General features: G+C 45.8%; 1 protein-coding gene across 1 annotated transcript in view; it reads right to left on the reverse strand.

Annotated features, from left to right (window-relative positions):
* Positions 1 to 326: 326 nt before the first annotated feature.
* Positions 327 to 26,225, reverse strand: part of LIPC (lipase C, hepatic type) — a 175,933-nt gene continuing 150,034 nt past the window's right edge. The window contains exons 5-8 of the mRNA XM_064267490.1: positions 22,969 to 23,211; positions 6,790 to 6,907; positions 4,162 to 4,380; positions 327 to 572 (exon numbers count right to left, since the gene is read on the reverse strand). Coding sequence (XP_064123560.1) covers positions 461 to 572; positions 4,162 to 4,380; positions 6,790 to 6,907; positions 22,969 to 23,211 — 692 coding nt within the window. The 3' untranslated portion in view covers positions 327 to 460. The remainder of the gene's footprint in view (positions 573 to 4,161; positions 4,381 to 6,789; positions 6,908 to 22,968; positions 23,212 to 26,225) is intronic.

The raw sequence follows: 26,225 nt of genomic DNA on the forward strand, positions 1-26,225 counted from the left end.
ACATAAAAAAAAAAACAACCCAGTGCCGTTGAGTCATACCATTAGTGATTTATTGGGATTGCCCTTTATTGACATGCTAATTATGTAACCGAGAAGTACCTTTCCAGCAAGGCTCAAAAAATGCTCAGCATTAACTAGTTAGGAAGTGCAGAAAATTTGACTTAATTGTAAAAGACATTTTAAATTAGAACAACTTGGATCTAAAATGGCTCTTACATCTGTACTGATTTGCATACATTACCATTCAACCAGAGGTAGCACTGGGAACTTTTTAGTTACACTAATATTTGACAATAGTTGTAGAATGCAGTTTTTAAAAGCTCAGTTTACAATAGTGAAACGTGCCTCCTTTACTTTTAAACTTTATGCAAAATTCTTCATATTACTTTGTTGGGGGTTTGTTACACCCCAGATGAGGAATAAGATTCGTTTATTCTTTACACTGGATCTTCAAGAGGGCTCATCTGATCTTTTGCTTCCGTTTTTTAGAGCTGACTTCACATCTCACAAAGATTTTCTCCTGGGCTGGGTGAAGTAGTAGATCCTGCGTGTTTTCTGAGCAAAATGTCATTCTGAAAAGAAAACATAAAGCGAATGCCACATTAAGTTTTAGATGGAACTCACTGAAGTGTCTCATCCTTTGTCAAATACTCAATTTATGTAAGGCACGCAATGTTGTTTCTTTAATTAGATTCTTATGCTCACAAATATTTTTATAACTTCAGAGAAAAACAAGACCTAATTCAGTGAAAGCAATGGTCTAAGGCTTCCTGGGGCTTTGCACTGAGGTGGTTTGAATTCTTTAAGAACAGAGGGTCCCAGGGGCATCCCTCTTTTGTTCTCTCTCATAACTGAGCATCAAGGATTGGAGGGTAAGTGTGGTTTCTTTCATTACATGCCCTGGCTCCAGGACAAACATTTTCAGTTCCTTCAACTGTTTCTCAAAGGCAGGCGGAACTCCCCAGCCTTCCTTCTTTCAACACGCTCCGGTCTGTCAATGCCATTCTTAAAGGTCCCTGGGGACGAGGCCACTGCCGTCAGCCCCCTGCCTAGCCCGGCATTGGAAGCCCTGCCTCTTCTCCTCATGGGTGCAGACACTGTCTAGCCACAGACACCCACTATGAGCTTTGAGTCTTTCTTGGAGACCAACTGCTAGACTCCTTTGACCATTAGCTTGTCCTGAGATGCCATTTTATGTTACTAACTCCAATTGCATCGGCTTAAAAAAACAACAGTCACAGAGAATTCTAGTTTATGGTTTTTTTTTCCTTTGTATTGCATCTAAGGTCAAGTCTTTGCTAAATTAAAACACTGTTATGAGTAGTATGTGAATATGATTACTGCAGAAATTGAGCATCTTTTCACTGTGTTTAGCCAGTCCCTTGTCACGTCCTGTTGTAGGTGTGGTACTTTTGTCCTTTTTTTTCACCCTGACAGCAGACTCTGCTCACCCTCGATGTTGTGCCTTTTGGTGCAGGAAAACCACCTCACGTTGAATTCCTCCTTTTTAAAAAATTTCTTGCAGTTAGCAGAGAGATTTAGAGTATAAGGCTTAGTGTTTGTATCCTGGCTTAGGGATTTTCATTTGTAGAGGGTATTAGAAAACTGGTAGTATCATTCCCATCTATGGCTAGAAAAATTGAGTCTCAGAGAGGCAAAGTGATAGTCTGTGGCCACTCAATGGCAAGCTGTGGAGTCAAAATTTGAGTTGAGGACCAACCGCTGGAGTGTCTGATTCTGTCTGCCATGCTGCTTTGATCAGTGCCTAGCTCCTGTGAATGCTCTGAGCTTACACAAAGCCCTGTATATCCTCACAGCACAGTGCCAACCCAACGACCTGAACTGATGTCCTTCTCAGACTGCCTAGGCTTCAGGAATGGCTAAGGGAAGTGTGGTCCATGGACCAGCAGCCTTGGCATCACCTGGGAGTTTGTTAGAAATGTGGAATCTCAGGCCCCACCCCAGACCTCTTGAAGCAGACCCTGCATTTTAACACGACATCCAGGTGATCCTCGCACACATTAAATTTCAAGAAGCACAGGGATGTCACACCCTATTAGTAAAATGGAGGCATCTCATTTTTTTTATTAGGTTCTGAAGTTTCTTTATACTGAAAGCCACAACTTGGATTTGTTTGGTGTCCCCCAGTGGTACCTGGTACCGTGTAGACACATAGGAGGAACTTGGTAGTTATTGCTTAAAAAAAAGATTTTGGAATCAACTTGATGGCACCACCACCACCAACACTAATGAAGGAAGGATCTCTCTTGGAAACCTGAGTCAGATCTGGGCTCGGACAATTATTAACTATGTCCCCAAGCTGGTAATGTCCATGAGCCTCAGGTTCCTAATCTGCACCGGGCATACTACCCATTTCAGAGGGCGATTTGGAAGATTAAATGAGACTGATGGGCACAAGGCACCCAGTCCAATGCCAGCTGTGCAGTAGGGACTCATCCTTCGTCAGTTGTGTGGGCCTGCACCGGTGGGGAGGGAGTGTGTTGTCTACGGCTCTTCAGGTCGTGTCGCCTAGATGGTGGTGGCGAACAGCTTCCAGAACTGAGGGGTGGTGCTGAGAAGCAGCAGTGTTCTAAGGGGCCAAAAAGCCAGGCAAGAAGGCCAAGTGTATGAGAGGAGAGAAGCAGTTTAATTTTCTCAAATTGATCGTGTGGAGAAATCTGTTGGCAGACCGCAGAATATGTTCTTAGTAATTGCCAGGACTGTGTCTCCCAGGGAGATAAAATCTTAGCATGCGGTTGTGTAAGGGACTTAGGCGGCATAAATCTGCCATGGGCCAGTGAAATCTGAGGGTGAGGGAGGCATGTAATTTGGAGGTTAGAGGCTGCCAACGAGGGAAATGGGCTTCCCAACAAAGGAGGTGTGAGAGGACAAACAGGGTTCCAGGAAACGGGGAGGAGATTGGAGAGGGTCTGGGGAAGGACAGGATCCTTTTTTTCCTGGAGAACTACAGAGCTATAGACAAGCATGGTGGCCGGGGGCATCCCTCTGCTCTGCTGGGAAAACTGTAGGAGGTGCTGGACGCCCTCCTTTTCTTACTCCCTGCTCCCCCTTCCAGCCCTTATTGGCCCTGGGGCTTTGGGGCCAGCGGAGATGTTGAATCACACACAGCAGTCTACTGGTCCACATTGGAATGATACAGATGGTTAGTGGCTCAGCTGCTAACAAAAAAGTTGGAGGTTCGAGTCCACCTAGAGGCACCTTGGAAGAAAGGACTAGAGATCTACTTCCAAAAAATCAGCCACCGAAAACCCTGTGGAGCACAGTTCAGCTCTGACACACATGGGGTCTCCATGAGTCAGGGTCAACTCAACAGCACTTGGTTACTGAAGATTGGTCCACACCAGAATTTCTTGGGACCCTTATTAAAAATGTGCCCACCCCACCTCCTTCACAGGTGCAATGAATCAGAAGCTCTACAGGTGGATCTGGGAATTCTGCGTATTTAATAAGCTTCCCAGTGGCTCTGAGACACTCTAAGATTTGAAAGGCACCACCAGAGAGAGAGGTAAGTTGAGATTTTGAGATGTGATCTGTTAAAAGTCTTTCTCTGGGTAAACAATGACGAAGAAATGTCACATCTAGGTCCTTGCCACTCAAAGTGAGGTCTGTGGAGCAGCCCCGATGATGCTGGAGAAGCACTGGGCTCAAGCTCCTGAGGCAGGTAGCCATTAACCATTGGCAGTGGGAAGAGGCTAGACTGGGAATCAGCAGCCCTGGGTTCAAATCCTGGTCCTTCCACCCCGGGACGGATTACCCAATAAGCAAGGTATGCACAGGCTTACTTGTGATTACTTACTAATCTATACTGCACAATTTCACCTGTTTTTCACCATATCAAAGATGTGGTGAAAGCCATGTTAAATTGTGCACTACAGGTTAGTAAGTAAAGACAATTAAACCTGTGTGTACCTGGCTTACTGCAAGCTGGTGCGTACCTGATTTACTGGTTAATCCACTCCTGCTTCCACCTACTGCTCTGTGATCTTGGGATGGTCACATCACCTTTCTGAGTGTTTATACTCTATCATTAGGGCATAATAACTTCACAACAACCAGTACAGACTGTAAGTATTAAATTGTGAAGTGCCTGGCACGTGTAGTGCTCAATATCTGTTAGGAGGAGGTCAAATCACCAGTCACCTTTGCTGGGTTTCTCCTGCTTTGACTTTGATGGTCTTCAGAAGGAGACCTGAGTAGTGGGGCTCTGTGCCCCATGGGATGATGGTTTGGACTGTGTTCCAGACGTTGGCCCATATGGCGCTGTTTTCCTGCTTGAACTTGATCATGATCAGTTCGCCGATATCAACATCCAGAGTGATTAGAAAGGAGTAGGTTTTATTACTTGTAATTCCTCCGCCCCTTGAAGATACAAAGGAAATCAGACACAGTTTATTGGTGATAGCAAAGTGATACTTAGGTACATTCAGGATGTGTTAAGTTTGCATGAGTTACCTGGGATGGTCTTTTTTGTGGCAAACAGGTGTTCAACAGAGATACAGAGAGATAGCAATAGGTGTGCCAGAGAAAAAAGGGTTTTCCAGACCAATAAAACTGGGAAAACCATGCTATTTCCTGTGTTGTGTTAGCATATTAAAAAGGCTCTGAGAGTCCTGCAGTAATGAATTTAGTTGCCTTCGTTTAGCTCAGGCTGTTTCTTAGCTTCTAGGTAAACGAGTCAGAAAAGCTCTTCCCGATGAGAGAGTGGCTTCAGTAATGGCCCCTGGACTGCTGAGTTCTCTGTAGGTTTGGTTAACACAGTAGACCCACACCACACTCTTTTCTTCCCCCAGCAGTGCTTCTTTGTTTTCCATATAAGTAGAAATTTCTATTAAAACAGCAAAGCATAGCAATAATAGAAAACCACACATGAAAAGGATGCACAAATTTGGGGCAAGATTTGAATGCAGACTCAGGTATAATTATCAGCTTTACTCATTAGACAGCTATCCTCACAAGGTGTTGAAGGAGCTGCCAGATGCCACCCCACTGTTTAGAGTCTCCCCTGGGGCAGGATTTAGGGAAGATGAGGATGCAGGGTCCCATGCTCAGCTCATCCTAGCTCTTCCTGCAGAATGTTGTGAAGAATCCCGTGGGGATCCAGCCCTCCTCCTGGGGCAGTGGCGTCCTGAGGACAGGGCCCCACTATCTCTAGGGCGGACCACTAACACCTTGTTGCTGGCTGACTGGATCAGTGTGTAATCAGAGATCCAAGGCAGGCAGTTTTCAGGAAGTTGAGGACTGCTGGAGTGGGTGAAGGGCTGGTGCCACCTCCCAGAGAAAGCCCATGCTGAGGATTGAGACACTGGGTGTCCACTGGGCCCTTTCTGACAAGTGTGCCTCTGAGTGAGGGGCTGTGAGACCACTGCTTGTGTTATGAACAGGTGTGTAACAGGGTTGTTATGGATTGAATTGTGTCCCCACAAAATATGTGTCGGACTCCTAACCCTGGTTGTTCCTGTGGATGTAATCCCATTTGGAAATAGGTCTCCCTTTGTTATGTTAATGAGGCCATATCAGTGTAGGGTGTGTCTTAAACTTAATGACCTGAGATATAAAAAGATAAAAAGAAAGGATTAGGCACAGAGAGAAGCAGAGGGGCGGGGCATATGGCAAGGGGAGATTCCCAAGAGCTGAGATGAGGATTTCTCAGAGCCGACAGACAGAACGCCTTCCCCTAGATCCGGTGCCCTGAATCTGGACTTCTAGCCTCCTAAACTATGAGAAAACAGACTTCTGTTTGTTGAAGTCATCCACTTGTGGTATTTCTGTTACAGCAGCACTAGATAGCTAAGGCAAGAATGAAGGACAGATGGAGAGGGCTGGCAGGGCCAGCTGACTGAAATTAAAATTTTGTACTGAGACATGGTTTTGATACTCTTGGAATTCAGATTTCTGGGTCTATGGAGTTGGGGTGACCACACAGGTCATTTGCCCTTAGGTTTCTTTTGAACCTTGAGCCTTGAAGAAACTAAAGAGTCACCTTTGAGTCAAGCAAAGGTCTAGATAGACTAATAATCTAAGACTGTTTGCCTTGGGCATTGTGCTGTTCAGAAGAATTCAGTCAGTTTCAGGAAACAGAAGACTTCAAAGGTCACACCGGGAGCTATATTTTAGGGTAAATCAGTAATTATTTTAATTGCTCTTCAAGACAGTGCTGTATGAAATTCTTCCTGACCACAAATTGTCTGTTCTATTCTGTTTGGTCAGTTCTGTTCCAGCCCCTTTTTCATGGAAATGCTGAAAAGATGTGGACTAAGAATTCTGGAAGTTCTTTTCATCTCCAGAACACTTATAATCAAAATATTATCCTGATTTGCAAATCGTATGTTAAGTAAACTTCCATTTCCATTACTGGCATAATATGATTTTTGTTTTCACAGTGCCCAGCTGAACAGGCTATGGTTTTCAGAACTCACTGGGAAGATGCTCAGGGCCTTGATGACGCCTGGCCTGCCCTCACCACGCCTCCCTGCACTGCAGACATTGACCAGGCCATCCTTGCTTCCCACTCTCTCACCCACCTTGGGTTATCCCATCACACACACGAAGTGCTAACATAAGCCATCAGTGGTACTAGGGCAACACTGGAGAGGGAAGACAAGGTGGGGACTTGGTGAATGTCCCCTCTGATAGGACGTCTGGGGGGTCGTATGGGCTGAGAAAAGTAAGGTGCATCTGGCCTCCCCCTTGAAAGGTGCAAAGTCCATCTAGACCCTGTGACAGAAATAAGCGTGTTGTCACCCCAGATGGGCTCCCTGGCACACTTACAGGGTGATGGGGATTTTCTGCATTTCCTCCTTGGCTCCGAGAAGCCACATGGTGAAAGTGGGTTCTACTGGCTTCTCCATTTGGTTGATGAACTGGATCTTGAACTGGTAGTGATAAACTAGAGAGAGAGAAATTAAAGCAGCAACTTTTATTAAAGATTTTATATATAAACCATACAATTTTAAAATGCAGAGAGAAAAATCTGGATGGATAAGTACCAAAATGTTAACATTTTTTTCCCAGGAAGTAGGATTATGAATGCTTTTTATTTTCTTCTTTTTGCCTCTCTGTGTTTTCTGAACGCCTAGAGAGGACTTACGTTGTGCTTGTGATATAATAAAAACAAGTATAACTTAACAAGACAGAATGGAAGTGTAGCATATGTGGACCCTTGCTGAATTCTGGATGCAAATCCTGCTGGAATATGTCATATGTTTGGCAAGGGCCTCATTCTGTAAATCAGAGGATACATACCTTCTAGGTACCTGTGTAGTAAAGGTACCTGTGCGGTAAATAATCTGGCTGACCTTTGTTCCAACTTCCTGGGAGGTAACCTCCAAATCCTTGGAATTTCCTGAGGAATTGGAGAGTCTTTGCTGTTCATGGTGGGCCCCTCTATAGTTCATCCTAATGAGACAATTAAGGGGGAACTGGGCCCCAGAAAGACCAACCATGTGATTCCAGGCTTGGAGCTTTGAGTCACTTGGTATTAGCTAGAGACTGTGTTCAATCACATGGCCAATGATTCAGTCAGTCATGCCTGAGTAATGAAGCCTCAATGAAAACTCGGACACTGAGGCTTGGGTCACCTTCCCTGCATGACAATATTCTGTGTACATCAGTGTGCTGGGTGGGTGACAAACCCCTAGGGACATGGAAGCTTCCCATTTGGGACCCTTCCAGACCTGTCCCTTTGGCTGGTTCTGATTCATCGTTTTGTTATAATAATAATTACGTTTTAATCTAGCACTTTCCCGAGTTCTCTGAGTGGTTTTAGTGAACTACCTAACCTGAAGGAGTAATGGGAAACGCTGAATTTGGAGCTACTTGGCCAGAAGTGAGGGTGGCTCTGGGACCCCCCGAACTTGTAGCAGGTGTCTGAAGTCTTGGGCAGACTTGGCAGCCTGGAGGACTGTGCCCTTAATCTATGGAGCCTGGCCTAACTCTAGGTAGTTGGTGTTGGAAATAAGTCGTTTGTGGCGGCTGACAAAGGCAGAGACTACACCGCCGTTTTGAGCTTTGCCTCTACCTGATGAGGTCAGTTTCCAAGTGGCACTAACTTCACCAAGTATAGGCCCTAATGCCCACTCCTCAGTATTCTGGGGCAGATCCTGGGAACCAGCTCTGTGGGGCTTAACTAGCACATTTCCCAATGTAAAGAAGTTAATTCTCGTTCTGGGACCTGGGCCTAGAATTTCCTGTCCTATCAAATGTCTAGAATGTCCTTCTGCTGGGTTGAATAGAAGACAGTGACTTATTTTTCTTTGTATAAATAAATCCTATGTTTAATTAATAAAAGTGAAATTGCTTACCATGAGGCAGGTACTGTGTAAACACCGAACCCTGCATCTCATTTTTACATCATGACAACCCTATGAGGCAGGCATTGTTGCTATCATCCCATTTTATAAGAAAGAAAACAGGGGTCAGACAGAGAAGCCACTTGCTCAAAGTCACATAGCAGCATCTATGCTCTTCACCTCCCTGAACCTATTTATTGCAAGGCTCCCAGCTGGCCTGGCGCTCAGCCTGCCTTGTCCCATCCACCAGCTGTGGGTGGTTTTAAATTTACCCCACCTTATTCCAAAGTGGCCATCAGCTGCTTGGATTCTGTTTTCTTGCCGTCACCATGTTCTCTAAGAAACTGTATGTTCTAGCTCCAAAATTACAAACATTTTAAAATGGCGTGTCAATTCCATTTGGCTGCTAGTGACTGCCTAAAGCCCTGTGTTGATATGGACTTGGAGATTGCGTCAGGCTCTTGGGAAGATTACTGTCTGCCCTGGGCAAAGGACAGGGGGTTTATGGTATGCTTGCGGTTTATCTGCCTTGCTTACTCAAAAAAAAAAAAAAAAAAAAAAATCCAAAAACCAAACCCATTGCTGGTTTGGTTCTGACTCATAGCAACCCTATAGGACAGAATAGAATTGCCTCAGAGGGTTTCCAAGGAGTAGCTGCTGGATTCGAACTGCTCACCTTTTGGTTAGCAGCCAAGATCTTAACCACTGTACCACCAGGGCTCCAAATTAGCACCAAGCAAGATGAAAACCACCTCTGAGAATTGGAGACTTGGGTTTCAAGCTTTGTCATGGGAGAATTCCTACTGGAAACCACAGATAATGGTAACGAGCCACCAGGCCATCCATCTGCAGGCAGCGTGTGGGAATCCATCATCTTCATGAATCCATCTAACTCCCAAGTGGGGCCATCTCCACTGGAGGTTGGTAGCTGCATGCCAAGCCTAGAGGCAGCTGTTGCTAACAGTATGACACCAACACGCCAGCTGCAGCATCCTGGTATGCCTGTATCGCTGGGTTCTGGACTGTTGACACAACCCTACCCTTTGGCATAAACCAGTCTCCCCATTTGGGTTTGTGGTGGATTTGCTCATGTGTCTGGGGAAGGCATTGCTTTTGTTTACTTAAGAGGTCCTCTTTGAAGCACCAGATGATTGTGTTTATTTATGTTCAGAACACTAACCAAATACTAGGAGTTGATTTGCAGGACAAGAGCTTTCTTTCTTTCTAGTAAATTTTTTTTTTATTGTACTTTAGACGAAGGTTTACACAGCAAATAAGTTTCTCATTAAACAAGATACATAATGTTTTGTGACATTGGTTGCCAACCTCATGACACGTCAACACTCTCCCCTTCTTGACCTTGGGTTCCCCAAGTCAAGAGCTTTCTGCTGTAGGTGAGAGCTAGCTCAGGTAGCATCTAGCACTGAGCATGGTGCCACGTACACATAGGTGCTGACATCCACAACACGTTCCCTGTCTGGCAGGAGAAATTATTTCAGGTCTTAAAGACAAAAAGCCCATGATAGTCCATTAACCCCAAGTGAGCTCAGCAAACTCTGTCTGGGGAGAGTTGTGTGACCTGTAGAGAGTCCTCTAGTTAGAGGATTCTCCTGGGGTTCAGACACCCTAAACATCCTGGATTCTAATCCTGTGTGGACGTCGCATAACAAACCAGTTTGATATCCTCAAGACAGTGAGACTGTGGACCCAAGGTGCAGGAAGGGCCCCCAAGCTCTTGCATCACAGCAACAGAACAGGGATTCTGGCCTATGATTCCAGAAATCTCTGGAGAGGTCTTACACTATTCAGGGTCTGTCAAGGGAACTGTGTAACAAGTAGTGTTATAGGTCCAACCGAGGCCCCTTCCAAAGACACAGGCCACAGGCTTTTGGCGTGGGGAGGAAGGTGATGTGGACAGGACGGGCATCTTCCAGAATACTCAAGGAATGCTCATGGCAAGCAATTTTCAATTCCATTCAATAGGTATTAATTGGAAGTCTATGTGTGCTCAGCCCAGTGCAGTGGGGATAAATGAGTGGAAGTGTAATTGCAATACCAACCAAACCAAACCCATTGCCATCAAGTCCATTCTGACTCACAGCAACCCTGTAGGACAGAGTAGAAGTGCCTCATAGTGTTACCAAGAAGTGGCTGGTGGATTCAAACTGTTGACCTTTAGGTTAGCAGCTGAGCTCCTTAACCACAGTGCCACCACAGCTCCATAATTGGCAATAAGTATGAATAATAACGATGCCTAATATTTATTATGCATTTACCACGTGCCAGCTGCTGGGCATCTCGTATTTGATGTAATCCTCACAACAACCTCACAACTGTTATTATCTTATTTCATAGATGAGGAAATGGAAACAAAGAAATTAAGTGACTTTTCTGGGATAACACAGCTAGCAAGTAGCCTGGGTGGGATGGGAGCCCAGGCAGCCTGGCTCTAGAATCTGAACTCTTAAATACCTGGGACCAATAGCTTTATATACCCTGAGGAAAAAGTTGAAATGTGAAAAAGATTTAAATTCGAAGCCATCATAACAGAATTATTTATTTAGAAACAAACCAGACACATTGTAAACATTTAGTAGTAGAGGAACAGTAATGACAGCCATAATACCAAACCAAACCCGTTGCCGTCAAGTTGATTCTGACTCATAGCAACCCTATAGGACAGAGTAGAACTGCCCCATAGAGTTTCCAAGGAGCACCTGGTGGATTTGAACTGCCAACCTCGTGGTTAGCAGCCATAGCACTTAACCACTACGCTACCAGTGTTTCCAACAATCGTCATAACTGCTGTTTACTCTTCACTGTGTCCCAGACACTAACCTTTTCGCATAATTAACTTATTTATTTTTACAACAACTTTACAAGGTGCCTGCTCTAACCTCCCTCCCGTATCATTTTACAAATGAGGACGCTGAGGCTCAGAAGTTAAGTAACTGGTCCAGCGTCACGCAGCTAACAACTGGTGAAGCCGCAATTAGAAGTTAGTCTGTTGATTCTGAGTTCACATTCCCAACCATGTGATACACTCCTATGAAGCCGTTAAAAGATATTTTTGGAAACATTTCAATGCTTATGAAAGAAGTGGGGGGAGCCAGTGAGAACACAAAGCTGTGTACCTAGTATGCGAGCAACTCTGTGAAACAGTGTGCGTGAAAGTGGGGGAATTCACAAAAATACTGACAATGTGTATTTCTGGAGAGGGAAGAGAGATCATTTTAATTCTCTTTCTGTTTTTTTGCAAGTTCCATGTTTTCTACAGTAAGCATGTATTCTAATTAGAAATTGATTGGAAAACGAAAAAGCTTTTTTGGAAGTATTTAAGAAGAAAACAAGAGAAATAGAAGCCATGGTCCTGGCTTTGGGGGAGCTGGCAACCTGGAAGGCAGAGTCACCACGTGGCCCTTGTCACTTCTGCCTTGTCCTGTGGGTATCCCTGCCCATGTCACCGCTCAGAAGGCAGCTTGGGGTCAGAGTAATACTTGCATCCCCACAAGTGCACGGCATCCATTAGCTGTCAAAGGAGTACTTGATGAGCTCTTTGTGCGAAGAACAGCCTGGAACATATATTGTATTAAACACCATTCGTGGCGGTCCAGGCAATATTGTCAGTGTTTTGTATCAGTATGTATACCAGTTGCCGTTCAGTCGGTTCTGACTCATCACAATCCTGTCTGTGTCAAAGTAGATGATTTTTTGGAAGTAAATCACCAGGCCTTTCTTCCAAGGCACCTCTGGGTGGACTTGAACCTCCAACCTTTTGGTTAGCAGCTGAGCACGTTAACTGTTTGCACCACCCAGGGACTCCACTTGGTGTTTTGCATACATCCTTTCTGGTCGTCATGAGAAGATGGGACAACGATAACGTGCAGTTTAGTTTCCATTTGCTCTCCCCACTTCCTGTCCCCATTTATTCTCTGCCACTCTGTCCAGCTCTGAGCTCCAGGAGGGTGATCCCCATGGGCTACATCTCCTGGGTTTCCTTGCAGACTGGTTTCCGATTGGGTTTCACCACTGGAACGCACCAGCAGGAGATGGGGGTGGGGACAGTGGTGTCACTTAGAGGGGTATGGGGGTGGCAATCCCACCAGGTGATACCGTCAGAGGGGGTGACACCAAAATGACTATAAATTTTGTGTGTAGTGTCTCAGCAGAAATTTATTATTTTTTATAAAAACATCCCTGTAGGTAGTTATAACAACAAAAACATTTTTCATAAGCCCAGCTTACATGTATCAATATACCTACAAGGCTAAAACTCTGTGCTCATTTACTTTTTGAGCCTTCCAGTACGCTGTCATTATTACCCAGCTACAACGATGCTTTCAATCAGTGGTTTTGTCTGCACCGGCTGCGAGCACGTGCTGTTGTTTTTGTTGCTGTCGGTGTTTTTATAGTCACTAATTTTGTCAAATTTTCAGGTGTTTTAGCTACAATATTTTGGTAACTATCATGGAGGTTGACACGATGAGCTACTGCATGGGGTGACACCAACCCTAGTGACACTACTGGGTGGGGAGGCGACAGGAAGGAGAGGAGAAAGGTCAGGGTGTTTCTCCTCTGCCCTGTCCTGGTTCTGGAGCCTGATTGTGGGCCCCACGATTACAGCTGCTGTCAGCAGCCCCTCCTCCGAGGCACCAATTCTCCATGCATCCCTCCTTTTCCTTGCTCCCTCTGACCTGTTGTTGGGTTCAGGTGCATCCACACCCTGGTTGATTCCCTTAATGCTGCCCACTCATTGTAAGGTCCCACCCCTTCTCTGACTGGATCCAGGCCAGTGGACCCTCGGTCTGGAGTCCGAGGTCACCTGCCAGTTAGAAGTGAAGCAGAGTATGAGCCTATGTGGCTAACTGATTCCAAAAGACCCTTCCCACTGTCTCCTGAGGCTCTGGTTGTGCGAACTGAGTCTGCCCTTCAAAAGCAAATAGCAAGCCTTCAGCTCTTGAAGAAATCCTGCAGTCAAAACCTGCCTGGAAGGACCCACGAACGCAAAGCACCTGACGGGTCTGCCCCATGACGTGCTCATGTGGTCTCACTGCTGCAGACCCCACCTGCCTGTCCTCAGAACCCACCCTAGAGAGTGGCTAAATGTCTCAAGACCCTGCCCAGAGGTGGCTTTTTCTTTCCTTTTTCTTAAGTTGTGAGTAGCAGAAGATGGATTTCCAGGTCTGAAATGCTATGATTCCACAATTCTGGGGGAAGGTGCTTGTGCAAAACTGGGGGGGGTCACCTTTGATGATTGCGAAGGCTTCTGTAGCCCTCACCTCCTATGGATGGAATTACTTGTCCTTCAATGGCACCTTCCAGGGGTGGGACCCACACAGGAGGTCAGAACCTCCAAAGAGGTATAAGCCATGAGGAGCCAAGGTGAGCAGACTTCTGTAGGAGCCTGCCCTGACGGCTGAAGAACATTCCAGAAAAACAGCATATCGCCGAATTGATGGCACAGGGAATCCTGTATTATCTGCACTAGGAGAATTATTTTTTTGGAGAAAACTTACATTTTTTTTTTAAATATGAAAGGGCCTGTCATACAAAGAATTAATTGTTCCACAAGTCTGGATTTTTCGTAAGCTTTTTTCCTCTAAAAAAAAACCAAACAGACTATTTGCATACCATTCCCCCCATCCCCAGGACAATGATGCTGTTACAAAGGGTATGTGAAAAATTGTGAGTAATTCTGCTCACTTCACCTTATGACATGTTTCATTAGGATTTTAAAAACTGATTTGGAGAAAAATGCTTTTGATCTTAAGACTGCCGAAAGGCTGGCACAACACGTCCCCTGTCTGGCAGGAGAAATCATTTCAGGTCTTAAAGATAAAAAGCCCACGATAGTCCATTAACCCTGAGTGAGCTCAGCAAACTCTGTCTGGGGAGAGTCCTGTGACCTGTGGCGATTCCTCTCATTAGAGGATTCTCCTGGGGTTCAGATACCCTAAACATCCTGGATTCTAATCCTGTGTGGACGTCGCCTAACGAATCAAAAAAAAACCTGACTCATAGCAACCCTATAGGACAGAGTAGAACTGCCCCACACAGTTTTCAAGGAGTGCCTAGTGGATTCGAACTGCTGACCTTTTGGTTAGCAGCCGTAGCTCTTAACCACTACACCGCCAGGGTTTCCAGGGATGCTGCCTGGGCCCCCTTAAACAGGAAAAAAATTTCATTTCTTTCCAGAAAGCAGCCACTGTGATCACCTGTTTGCAGAATTCAGGAAAGCAGAAAAAAAAAAAAAAAAAAAAAATATATATATATATATATATAATATCTCATGGAAAAAATGATTGAGAATCATTAGACACTGGCTCTGGGAGACACCGTGACCCTGTTTGCAAACATTACAGAGGCCTTTTGTTCGGGGTATTGATTTTTCTCTCTTGGGGATGGAAAGAATGAGATCTCTTGTGTTTTCTTGAAGCATTGAGGACTTGTCCCTCCATCTGAAGTACCTCTAACCAGAAGGGAAGCTGAAGATCCTGGGATTGAGGGCCCCAAGGATGGTGTCCAGGGGGCTCCTGCACCAGGCAGCCAGTGCTGGCAGGGCCAGCCAGAATGTGGGCAAAAACCTGGCCGCCTTCAGTAAGGTAGCCGGAGATGGAATCCACCCAGAGCAGGCTTAAAGGAAGAGCAGCAAGCGTTTTGTGAGCAAATGTATGTATATATGTGTTTATTTTGGTGATCACCTTTGGGCTTGATGGTACTGCCCATTTATGTGATGCCCCGATGTCACAGGAAGGGATACTTGCCTCTTCTGTGGTCTGCCTGGGGGTGGAGACGGAGAGGGAGTATGTATGGGGCGGGGTGGTGGTGGCTGAGGAGTGTTGTGTTATGTGTGTATATGACAGGTAAAGTGTAGTATGTGAGGGGTAAGGAGTGTTGTGCTGTGTGTATGTGAGAGGTAAGGGTATTGCGTTTTGTGTGTGTGTGTAAGAGGGGTAGGAAGTGTGTGTGTGTGAGGTATAAAAAGGGTTGTGTTGTGTGTGTGCGTGAGGAGTAGGGAGGGTTGTGTTATGTGTGTGAGGTGTAGGGAGGGTTGTGTTGTGTGTGTGTGAGGAGTGGGAGCGTTGTGCTTGGTGCCTGAGGGCTGTGTGCTCTTCATGTGGAGAGGGAGTAAGAGCCCTCCCTCATCTGAGAGGAAGACCCCTACAATTGAGTTCTCTCTCTGCCATCTGCTACCATGCGGTCTTGGACAAACATAATCTCTCTGCACCTCAGTTTTCACACCTGTAAAGTGAGGGTTAAAAGCTCTCTCACAGGGTTGTTGTGTGGTATATATAAAAATGCCCGGTGTTAACCCATCCTTGCCTATTTCTTTCCTATATGCTGGACCCATGAGGCAAAGTTTTGAGACTCACCCCTGTGTCTCAGTTTTAATGGTTCATCCCTTATGCTCCCATGCTTGTCCACACCTCTCACTTTGTGGCTGTGGAAACTGAGGCCCACACAGGTTTTGTCAGTAGGTCAAGGTCATATACGTGGTTGGCAGCAAAACCAAGTTTCTGGACACTGCTTATCCACATTCCAAACCCGTGCTCTTTCCGTTACACCCACTGCTTCCTCAGGAACGCCCTGGAAATCAGTAAGAATCTTCCAAAGAAGTAGCCTAGAGAAGTCAGAGACAGACAGACTCCCAAGGTCACAGGTTGGCTTGTCATCTCACCAACTAGAAGAAAAGACTCTTCTCATCGGATGGAATGAGCAGCAGAAGCAAGTCCCCACAGGCTAGGAGGGGCCTGGAGTGCAGGGAGAAAGTGCAGGGAAGGAAGAATATGGAGAGGAGAGAGTCTGCAAAAAGGAGTGTGGAAAGAGGACCTACTGCCAGAGACAGTCAGGAGGCAGAAGAGGTGAAACACAACTGGAGTGACTCTGGCTTGAAGGTGCACTCAGTTAAGGGGCATTCATTCCACACTGAGGAGGCCGAGTGGGGAGCCAGAGGAGCAAGGGCAGTGAACCCTGAGTCATCTGGGATCAGATATTCTATTTGCTATTCACAAACTGTGTCCTTGTCTACCATTACTGAACACTTTAAAGATGCTATAGAGGAATCCTGATCAAAAGGGGGAAAAATGAGGAACAGAATTTCAAATTTTCATAGAATCCAGACTTTCTGGAACCACTGAGGTTGGATGACCCCCTGAAACTATTGCCCTGAGATAATCTTAAAACCTTAAACCAAAAAGATCTGCTGATGTCCACTTTAAACCAAACAACAGTTTAGCTTAATCAGTAAAGAACATTTGCCTTGAGCATTATACTCTTTTGAAGTACTATCTATGTGGGATCAAATTGAGAACAGCAACTTGGAAAGTTAGATAGGAAACTTAAGGAGCAGTGAGTTGATGGTAATAGAGAAGAAACAAGTCAGAAAAAGTGGGTGAGAATGGTTGTGCAACTCGGAGAATGTAATCAATGACACTGAATTGTACATGTAGAAATTGTCGAATTGGTGTATGTTTTGCTGTGTATGTTTTCAACAACAACAATAACAAAAAACCCCAAAAAACAAAAAAAATTAGGATTAAAAAAAAAACAACTCCAAAACCTGTGTGATCTTGAGAAGATTACTAAGCTCTCCAAATCTCTTTTTATGGGAAAATTAAGCATATATCACTTTCTCTACCGCTCCCTTTTGTCATGAGGATTAAATGAGATCATTTGTGCAAAACACCCAGCATGGTGCATGGGTGGTTAAGCTCTTGGTAAGGGCAACTTCCCTCGCCTCCACCCAGTTACCTTGTCTGAAAAATGGGGGGGGAATTCCTCTCTTCAGACTGCTGTGAGGATTGAATTAGATAAGGCACTCTGTAAGCAGTACTTCCTTAATACAGATTAGACCTCCCCCTTCCCTTAAAGAGGACTCCCAGACTGGTGGAAGTTCCCTCTGAGAGACTGAGGATGGAAGCGGCCCATAAATTACTACATTTCACTCAGCGACTGTTTCCCAATTCTCTGCTACTGCTGTACTCTTGAAGTGTCTACCTGAGTTCTGGCATACGGTTCTAGAAAATAGATCCTTTGATGGTTTTGTCGCAATATCCTGGGAGCCAGAGGAATGCAGGCCAAGCGTTCTTTGTGGGACTAGAATTGGGAGGAGATGTTGATCTTGCCCAGCTAGACTGGACACTAGAATATAGACTACAACTAGATGTCCTTGAAAGATACGGATGGTGGCTTCTCTGTACACCAGAATTGGGCAAGTATGTTCTGTGAAGAATCTGTAGGTATTCATCAAAATGCCAGAGGTGGCTAGCAAAATAAGCTTTGAGGGCCCAGGCTAGGGATGATGGTGGCCATGACTGGGTGGAGAACGGTGTAGTTATGGTGGCCTGAATTAAAGGCTTCACATCACTGCCATTCACTAGAACTTTCTGTGATGATGGAAGGTCCTATTTCTGGGCTCTCCAGCATAGTAGCCACGTATGTACGCACTTGAAATATGGCTAGTGTGACCGAGAAACTGAGGTTTTGATTTTATTTAATTTTAAGTAATTTAAATTTGAACTTAAAGAGCTGCATGTGGTTAGTGGCTGCCATGTTGGACAGGGTAGCATTATACAGATTACAGTATCCCATCAGCGGCCACTTCCAAACAGGCAGAGTTTCACGTGGGTGTGTGTCACTTCTGTCGGTTCCCAGGGCGACTGGCTGTGACCACAGGCATGCTGCCCCCGACCAGTGAGTGAAATTAGGCTGAACAGATTAGGACCTTGCTTAGTCGAAGGACTGGGGCCAAAGTGAGGAGAATTTGGAAGGACCAGAGAAGGGGACCACGTCCATCTGTCAGTTTGTTTTTATTGTGGCGACTTGCCTGTTGCTATGATGCTGGAAGCTATGCCACCAATATTTTAAATACCAGCAGGATCACCCATGGTGGACAGGTTTCAGTGGAGCTGCCAGACTAAGACAAACTAGGAAGAAAGGCCTGGCAATGTACTTCTGAAAATTAGACAACGAAAACCCTATTGATCACAACAGACTGTTATCTGATACAGTGCTAGAAGATGAGCCCCTTAGGTTGGAAGGCACTCAAAATACACAGCAGCCGCGACAATGGACTTGAGCATGCCAATGATCATGAAGATGGCACAGGACCAGGCAACATTTCATTCTGTTGTACTTGGGCTCGCTGAGAGTCAGAGCTGCCTTGACAGCAAGTAACAACACCAGAGAGGGGAGGGACAATGCAGGCCACAGCTCAGCACCAGAATGTCCTGCAGGGGCTGGGGTTTTTGATTCCTGAGCAGTCTCAGGCACCCTGCCTCATAGCCTCCATAAGACTAGATGTCGCTGGCCTGGTAGGTCCTGTCCTGATCAGATGTCCCTGGAGCAAGACAAGTAGTTGGCAATAAAGTAACACAAGTGACTCTCCATGGGCCTCACAGAGCTGTGCCCCTCTCGGACAGCACTGAGCCCCTGGTAGGAGGGGTTAGTCTCCACCCAGCCTCCTGAGGAGAGGGTCTCCGCAGACCCCAGCTCGGTCTATGCTTGTAGAAGAAATGCATGGATAAACACAGTGACTTTGGTAGCGAGTGGGTGGTGTGAGGCGGCCCTACTTTGACCCTCTGCTTCTTCTTGATAAGAAAGGGAGCCCGTACGGCAGGCGCACCCACAGCCTGTGGAGGTGGGGTGCCTGGCATCTTGGCAAATTGGAGGAGCTCGACCTGACTCATGCCTACTGCTCTTCCCCTACTTCCTATCTTGGCACTTGCTTCCCTCCCCCATCCCCAGAGCTGTCCCCAAGCTGGGCCAGGTTCCCTGCTTCAGATGCAGTTCCCAGCCTAGCCTGGAAGGTGCCAAAATGACCTCATTTCTCCCCAGCCGATCTCGAGGGAAAAGCAAGCCGTCCCCTCCACCCTCACCTCTGCCCCACACAGGCCAGGGGCAGGTTACTGGTGTAAGAATCACTCGGCCAGTTGCATGGAGGCCTGGAGCTCTGTCAAGATATCTCTTTGTGACCCTGTGCTGGGCAAGTCATTTCACCTCTTTGGGCCTCGGTTTCCCTGTCTGTAAAATGATGAGGTTGAACAGTCCCTTGCAACTCTAACAGTCCAGGATTAAAGCAGTTTCCAGTGAAATGCAATTATCCGAGAGGCTTAATCACTCCAGGCAGTTTTTCCATTTGAAAGAGAACCTGGTTAAGGCACAGGAGTCTCTAGTGGGCAGCCTGTGGTGGGGGAGCTCCCTGAAGCAGGGTATGCTTCTGTCTCCTCCAACCCCAAGGGACAGAGGAGCTGAGGGCATCCCTTGACCTTTTACAGGGAAAGGCCCCGCCAGTCCAAGTTCTCCGCAGACAGGTTACGTGCCATCCACTATGGATATCTACCATTCCTGAACCTGCTTGGCGGGCTGAAGGGGAAAACCTGGCTTGAGAGCAAAAGTTCAGTAAACAGAGGAATTTTGTGCTTCAAAACTAAGTCTCCTGGGAGTTTGAACTTGCTAGGGTGCTAATAAAAGGAACACTAAACTGGGCGTCCTGTGGACCTGGGTTCTAGGCTTATTCACAGGCTGTGTGGTTGTGGGCTGGTCACCTTCCCCTTGATTTGCTTGCCTCATCTTCCAAGCGGGGGTAATCACCAACCCTGTGGGCTGGCTTGGTGGGAACCAAAGGGAGTCATGGATCTAGTGTTATGTGGATAATGTGTGTATATATAAAATGTCATACGTATGCAATGTTATATAGATAATGTATACATATATAAAAAATGTTATACATATATCTAAAAGTCATACATATACAATGTTATATAATGTATACGTATATGTTATACATATACAATGTTACACCTATAATGTTATATAAAATATAGATAATGCATATAATGTATACATATATAACGTTATACATGTGTAATGTTATATAAAAACCAAAACCAAACCCGCTGCCTTTGAGTCGATTCTGACTCATAGCGACCCTAGAGGACAGAGTAGAACTGCCCCATAGAGTGTCCAAGGAGTGCCTGGCAGATTTGAACTGCCGACCTCTTGGTTAGCAGCCGTAGCACTTAACCACTAAGCCACCAGGGTTTCCAAAGTTATATAGATAATGTATATAATGTATAAACATACATAATGTTACATATATGTTATATGGATAATGCATATAATATATACATATATGAAATATTGTGCATACACAATGTAATATAGATAATGAATAAAACTTGTACCTATATATAAGATGTTATACATATGTTATATAGATAATGGGAAACCCTGGTGGTGTAGTGGTTAAGAGCTACAGCTGCTAAAACAAAAGGTTGGTAGTTCGAATCCACCAGGTGCTCCTTGGCAACTGTACGGGGCAGTTCTACTCTGCCCTGTAGGGTTGCTATGAGTTGGAATTGACTTGACAGCAACAAGTTATATAGATAATGTACACATATATAATGTTATACAGACATAATATTACATATACGTTATATAAAACCAAAAACCAAACCCATTGCTACTATGCCACCAGGGTTTCCATATGTTTTATATATATATACACACACACACACACATACATAAAATGTTATACATATATAATGTCATGGAGCCCTGCTGGCACAGTGGTTATGAGCTTGGCTGCTAACCAAAAGGTTGGCGGTTTGAATCCATCATCCGCTTCTTGGAAACCCTATGGGGCAGTTCTACCCTGTCCTGTAGGGTTGCTATGAGTTGGAATTGACTTGACGGCAGCTGCTTTTTTTAAAAAAATATATAATGTTCTATAGATAACGTATATAATGTTATACATATATAATGTTACATATATGTCATTTAGATAATGCATATAATGTGTACGTATATAGTGTTATACACACACACATATATAAAACATTATAATGCATATAAACGAGTTGCAGTCCACTTTGACTCCAACTCCTGGTGACCCCATGTGTGTCAGAATAAAACTCTGCTCCACAGGGTTTTCAGTGGCTGATTTTTCAGACGTAGATTGCCAGGCCTTTCCTCTGAGGCACATGTGGATGAGCTCAAACCCCCAATCTTTCGGTTAGCAGCTGAGTGCAATAACCATCTGTACCACCCAGGAACTCCATTTTATATGTAATGCAGTGCTAATGGAATGTGGTGGGGATGGCATGCTCACGTGCAGACACAAATGTCTGCGTGGTAATAATCAAACAGCAAAACACCAGATTCCTTCTTGCAGTGCCTGAGAGTATGTGCTGTGAAACAGCGAGATGCTAAATCACGCCCGAGCTGTTCTAAGGATTCGGCAGAAATGTTAGTGGCAACAGATACTGCCTTGTTCCTTCCAGGGAGATTCATGTTTCAATGGAAGTACTTCGCTGCTGGCTTTAGCCCAAGATACAGGCACAGCCCTTTCCCTGACCTCCCGTTCAACCCGGAGAGTGGCAGGGGCTCATTTCCTGCCCCAAGGGTCAGAATCTGACTGGAAAACATTGGAAACAGGAGCTCGTGTTGGGAGAGCCTTAGCAGGACAACAATGCCCTGTAAGACCAGCTGATTTATGCTTTAGGGAAAATGAGGAGCCATCAGCCTAGACAGGAACCCAGTGTTTTCATGGCTGCCATGAGTAGAGATGAAAGGACTGGGTTCTAGCCTGGATTTGGAGATTCCTCTGGGTCCCTGTGCAATAGGAGGTGGGCAGCTGAGGTAACTGATCAGGACCTTCTGGATATAATATTCTAGGAGACAGTGAAAACCTACGAAGAGAGGCCAACCTAAGACAGGGGGCAAAGGCCCTGAGATCAGAGGGTGCCTGTCTGAGAAATAGCTAAGAGGCTGGTGTGGTTAGAGGAGAAGCAAGTAAAAGAGAAATAGATTACACTGTCAGGGAGGTAATAGGGGGCAGATTGTGGAACCTAGGGACTTATTAAGGAACAAGAAATGGGCCAGGGTACAGAAACAAAGCCATTCCCCAGAACAATGGGACAGGGTATCTAAAAATAGCCTGCAAACTTCTTTAAAGTTGCCTTTCAGAAGCAGTTGGAGAAAACCAGGCCCAGGGACATTCGCAAAACATCCACCTGTGACCGCTGTGTGACCTTCCACTGGGGGCAGTGAGGGCTACAGTCCCAGCCGGGGAATTGAACCCGGGGAGCGAGAGACTGCACAGGCACGACACCCCATAATAAGTCCTGCTATGAATCCCAAAGGACTCTGGGATAGGAGCCATCTTGGAAAGTTGCTGCGCACGCACCCTAGTTAATGTATCCCTGCCTGTGTCTATGAATAAACATGAATCTTTTCCCACCCAAGAGCTTTTATTCTGTTCTGTGAGATGGTGGTAAGAGTTGCTCTAGGCCCCCCTCGTCTGCGCTTGCAAGCCTCTTCAATAAAGCTTTGCTCATGCGGAAAACTACATGCCTTACCTGCACATTCTTGACCAGTGAGAGGCAAGAACTTATTCCGGTAACAAACCCACAGGTGGTTTCAGAATTTATCAAGATTTCTCCTCCTAGCACTTGGCAGCAAGGTGGCCACATTCTTGGGAAAAGAAAGAGGCTGTGTCAACACCACTGTCTGGAGTCTGCAGCATCAGGAACACCCTAGTTGTGGAGGGTGTTGAGCCTGAAGTGCCCCAGGAAAAGAAATCAGGGAACTTCTGAACCTTTCAGACCGCTGACAGCTTCCAGTCCCTGGGAAGGCTCCCAGGCCACACGGCACTCACCTTTGAATGGGGATTGGGCTCGAGTCACCAGGTAGAGGCTTCTGCTCTTGCTCTGTGGCTTCTGGCGGACATGGTAGCCCAGCGTGTTGCAGCGGCCCTTCTGGCAGCTCAGGCACAGGCCCTGGCTGAAGCTGCCCATGTCGCTACACAGGTAGGCTGTGCTCTGCAGGCTGCCGTGTAGCAAGGAGTCGATGAAGAGGTGCACGGATCGCTCGTGGGCACACTTGATGGTCTGGGTGATGGCTGGAACACAGAGGGCAAGAAGGACTTTATTGCCCCTTGATGCTGAGTACCCTCAACTCAAAGATCACCTTGTTTCTCAGCCCACAGAAAAAGAAAAAGAAAAAGAAAAAAACCCAAACCAATTGCCATTGAGTTGATGCCAACTCATGGTAACCCCAAGTGTTTCAGAGTAGAACTGTACTCCATAGGGTTTTCAATGGCTGTGATCTTCTGGAACTAGACTGCCAGGTCTTTCTTCTGAAGCATCTCTGGGTAGAGTTGAACTGCCAGCCTTTCAGTTAGTGGCTCAGCACTTAACTGTTTGCGCCACCCAGGGACTTCCACAGAAGATTAAACCAAAAAAACCCAGTGCCATTGAGTCAATTCCAACTCATAGCAACCCAACAGAACAGACTAGAACTGGCCCATCAGGTTTCCAAGAAGCAGCTGGTAGATTTGAACTGCTGACCTTTGGTTAGCAGCCACACTCTTAACCACCGTGCCACCAGGGCTCCCACAGAAGATTACCCGCTGCTGTCGAGTTGATTCCAACTCATAGTGACCCTATAGGACAGAGCAGATCTACCCCATAGGGTTTCCAAGGAGTGCCTGGTGGATTTGAACTGCTGACCTTTTGGTTAGCAGCTGTAGCTCTTAACCACTGCACCACCAGGGTTTCTCACAGAAGATTAGCAAATTAGAAACAAGCAGTGGACCAATGTGGCTGACACCCTGACAAGAGAGGGATGTAATAACCGACTGAAAACTAAAGCAAGAGTAGACCCACCTGGGGCTGTTTAGTGTAGAGGCATAATCTCGTCACCTCAGGGCTCCTGAGGGCACCTCTCTATTACAGCATATTTTCGTACAAGTCTTAATAGGAATTCCAATTTAAAAACCAGGGCTTCAGACTGGTTGATTTTGGTTCGAACACCTGCTGAGAATTTGCATTTCTAACAAGCTTCCTGCTAAGCATTTGCATTTCTAATGAGTTCCCAGGAAGTTATACATGAAAATCATCTGGGGATCTTGTTAAAATGATTCTGGTTTAGTATATCTGGAGTGGAAATGCAAATTCTCCACAGGGGATCCAACCAGAACGAACTGGTTTGAAGCCCCGCTAAGAACATACCATTATCACTATATTATTTAAGAAAGCAAGGCAGTGTAATTCATTTTAGAAATATTTCTATCTCTGACCGTTAAACATACACAAGTGCTAATGCCTTGCAGTTGAGTTAACTGTGTGGAGCGTCTCTTAATAAAGTAGAAATGAGGCATTCCCATGGTGCCTGAGGGTCTGGTAAAAGCTGATGGCTCTGTTGCAACGTCCGCTTATGCCCAAAGCAGCCATTACACCCCCTAGGGAACCAGCTTGTAAAACCAGCATGGTGAGTGGATTTGGAAGGACGGGGCCCATAGCCAGGGTTTCAGTGGGCCTGACCAAACAGCGAGTGGAGTAGGTCTGTCTACCATGGATTTTGAGCCTCTCTTTCTTTTTTAACTCTCTAGATTTTGATCGAATCTTTATTTATTCTCGTGTCAATCTCACATCTCAATCATTCTTCAAGGAATGGGGAGGAATCACTACCACAAGATAGGGGAAGAGCTGTATGTGAAATCAGAGCACTAGGTAGCTTTGCCTAAAGCTGTTTCCGGAGTATCTGAAGGACAAATGCCAAGATGAGTCATCTCAGTTCCTCCTTGCTAGTGGCTTTTTTTCCTCTGGGCACCTACTATCAGGTGAGAGGTAAGCAGACCGCCTCCCATACAACCTCTCGTTAATCTTCAACACAGCTCCTGAGGCCGATGTTACAAATGAGGAAACTGAGCTTCAAAGACTTTCACTAACCCACCCAGGTTCACAGAGCCAGGAGGTGGTGAGGCTGGCAAAGCAGTTATAAATAAAATGAAGGTTAATATTCTGTTCACCACCACCCACCTGTCAGTTTGTTGTACTGCAGTGGTTTGCATGTTGCTATGATGCTGGAAGCTGTACCGCTGGTATTTCAAATACCAGCCGAGCCACTCATGGCGGACAGGTTTCAGCAGAGCTTCCAGGCTAAGACAGGCTAGTAAGAAAGGCTTGGGGATCTACTTCTGAAAATTAGTCAATGAAAACCTTTTGGATCACAACAGAATGTTGTTTGACCTGCTTCTTTTGGACAGGACATCAGGGAGGATCAGTCACTAGAGGACATCATGTTTGGTGAAGCAGGGCCAGCGAGGGTATGGGAGACCACCGCAAGACGGGTTGGCACAATAGCCTCAATGACGGACTTGAATATGCTGGTGATTGTGAGAATGATGCAAGACTGGGAATGTCTTTTTTGTTGCACGTAGGTCCCATGGGTCAGAGTTGACACTGTGGCAGCTAATAATAACAATTTTGTTCAGGTGTGGCTGGGAGAAGAGCACCAGAATGAAAAGACTTTCAAACAGGAGGGTTAGGTAAACAGAAGAATCACATCAAGGTTGGGTGAACTGAATCATAGGCTGGTTTCCATCACTTTGAAGTTTAGCACAAAAGAGCAAATGGCCGTGGTTGGTCTGATGTGTTCAACAGACAGAGTTACTGAACGCTGTCCTAGAGGTCAGTCTCAGAATTTTCAGGGTGTAGATGTGGGAGGAGGGCTAGCTGGTCATGGGGACCTGCTGGTGACTGGAGGGACTGCGACCTGAGAGAGATGTAAGGAATGATGAGGGGAAGTTCCCAGAAGGCTCTTGGTGTGGGTGGGTGGAAGGCTGGGAGTCCAGCCAAGATGAGATAATGTCAAGCTTGAAGGTCAGCCTGATATGCCAGAGGTAAGGGTGGGGACGTAATCTCCAGAGAGTATGTTCTCAGCTCGGTTTAGAATGACTGGGGTGAGAAGGTGGTGTGTCGGGGTGGGTGTCTCCAGCTGGCGGAGAGTGAGCCAGCACGTTTTAATTGTAAACTCTGAGAAATATGGGTTACCTATGGAACGTGCGGTTTCCGCTGACATTTTTGTTCTTTAATCCTGTGCATGTTGCCAATGTTCATATTAATGTTGTTT

The sequence above is a fragment of the Loxodonta africana genome, chromosome 13, assembly GCF_030014295.1.
Source record: "Loxodonta africana isolate mLoxAfr1 chromosome 13, mLoxAfr1.hap2, whole genome shotgun sequence".
NCBI lineage: Eukaryota > Metazoa > Chordata > Mammalia > Proboscidea > Elephantidae > Loxodonta > Loxodonta africana.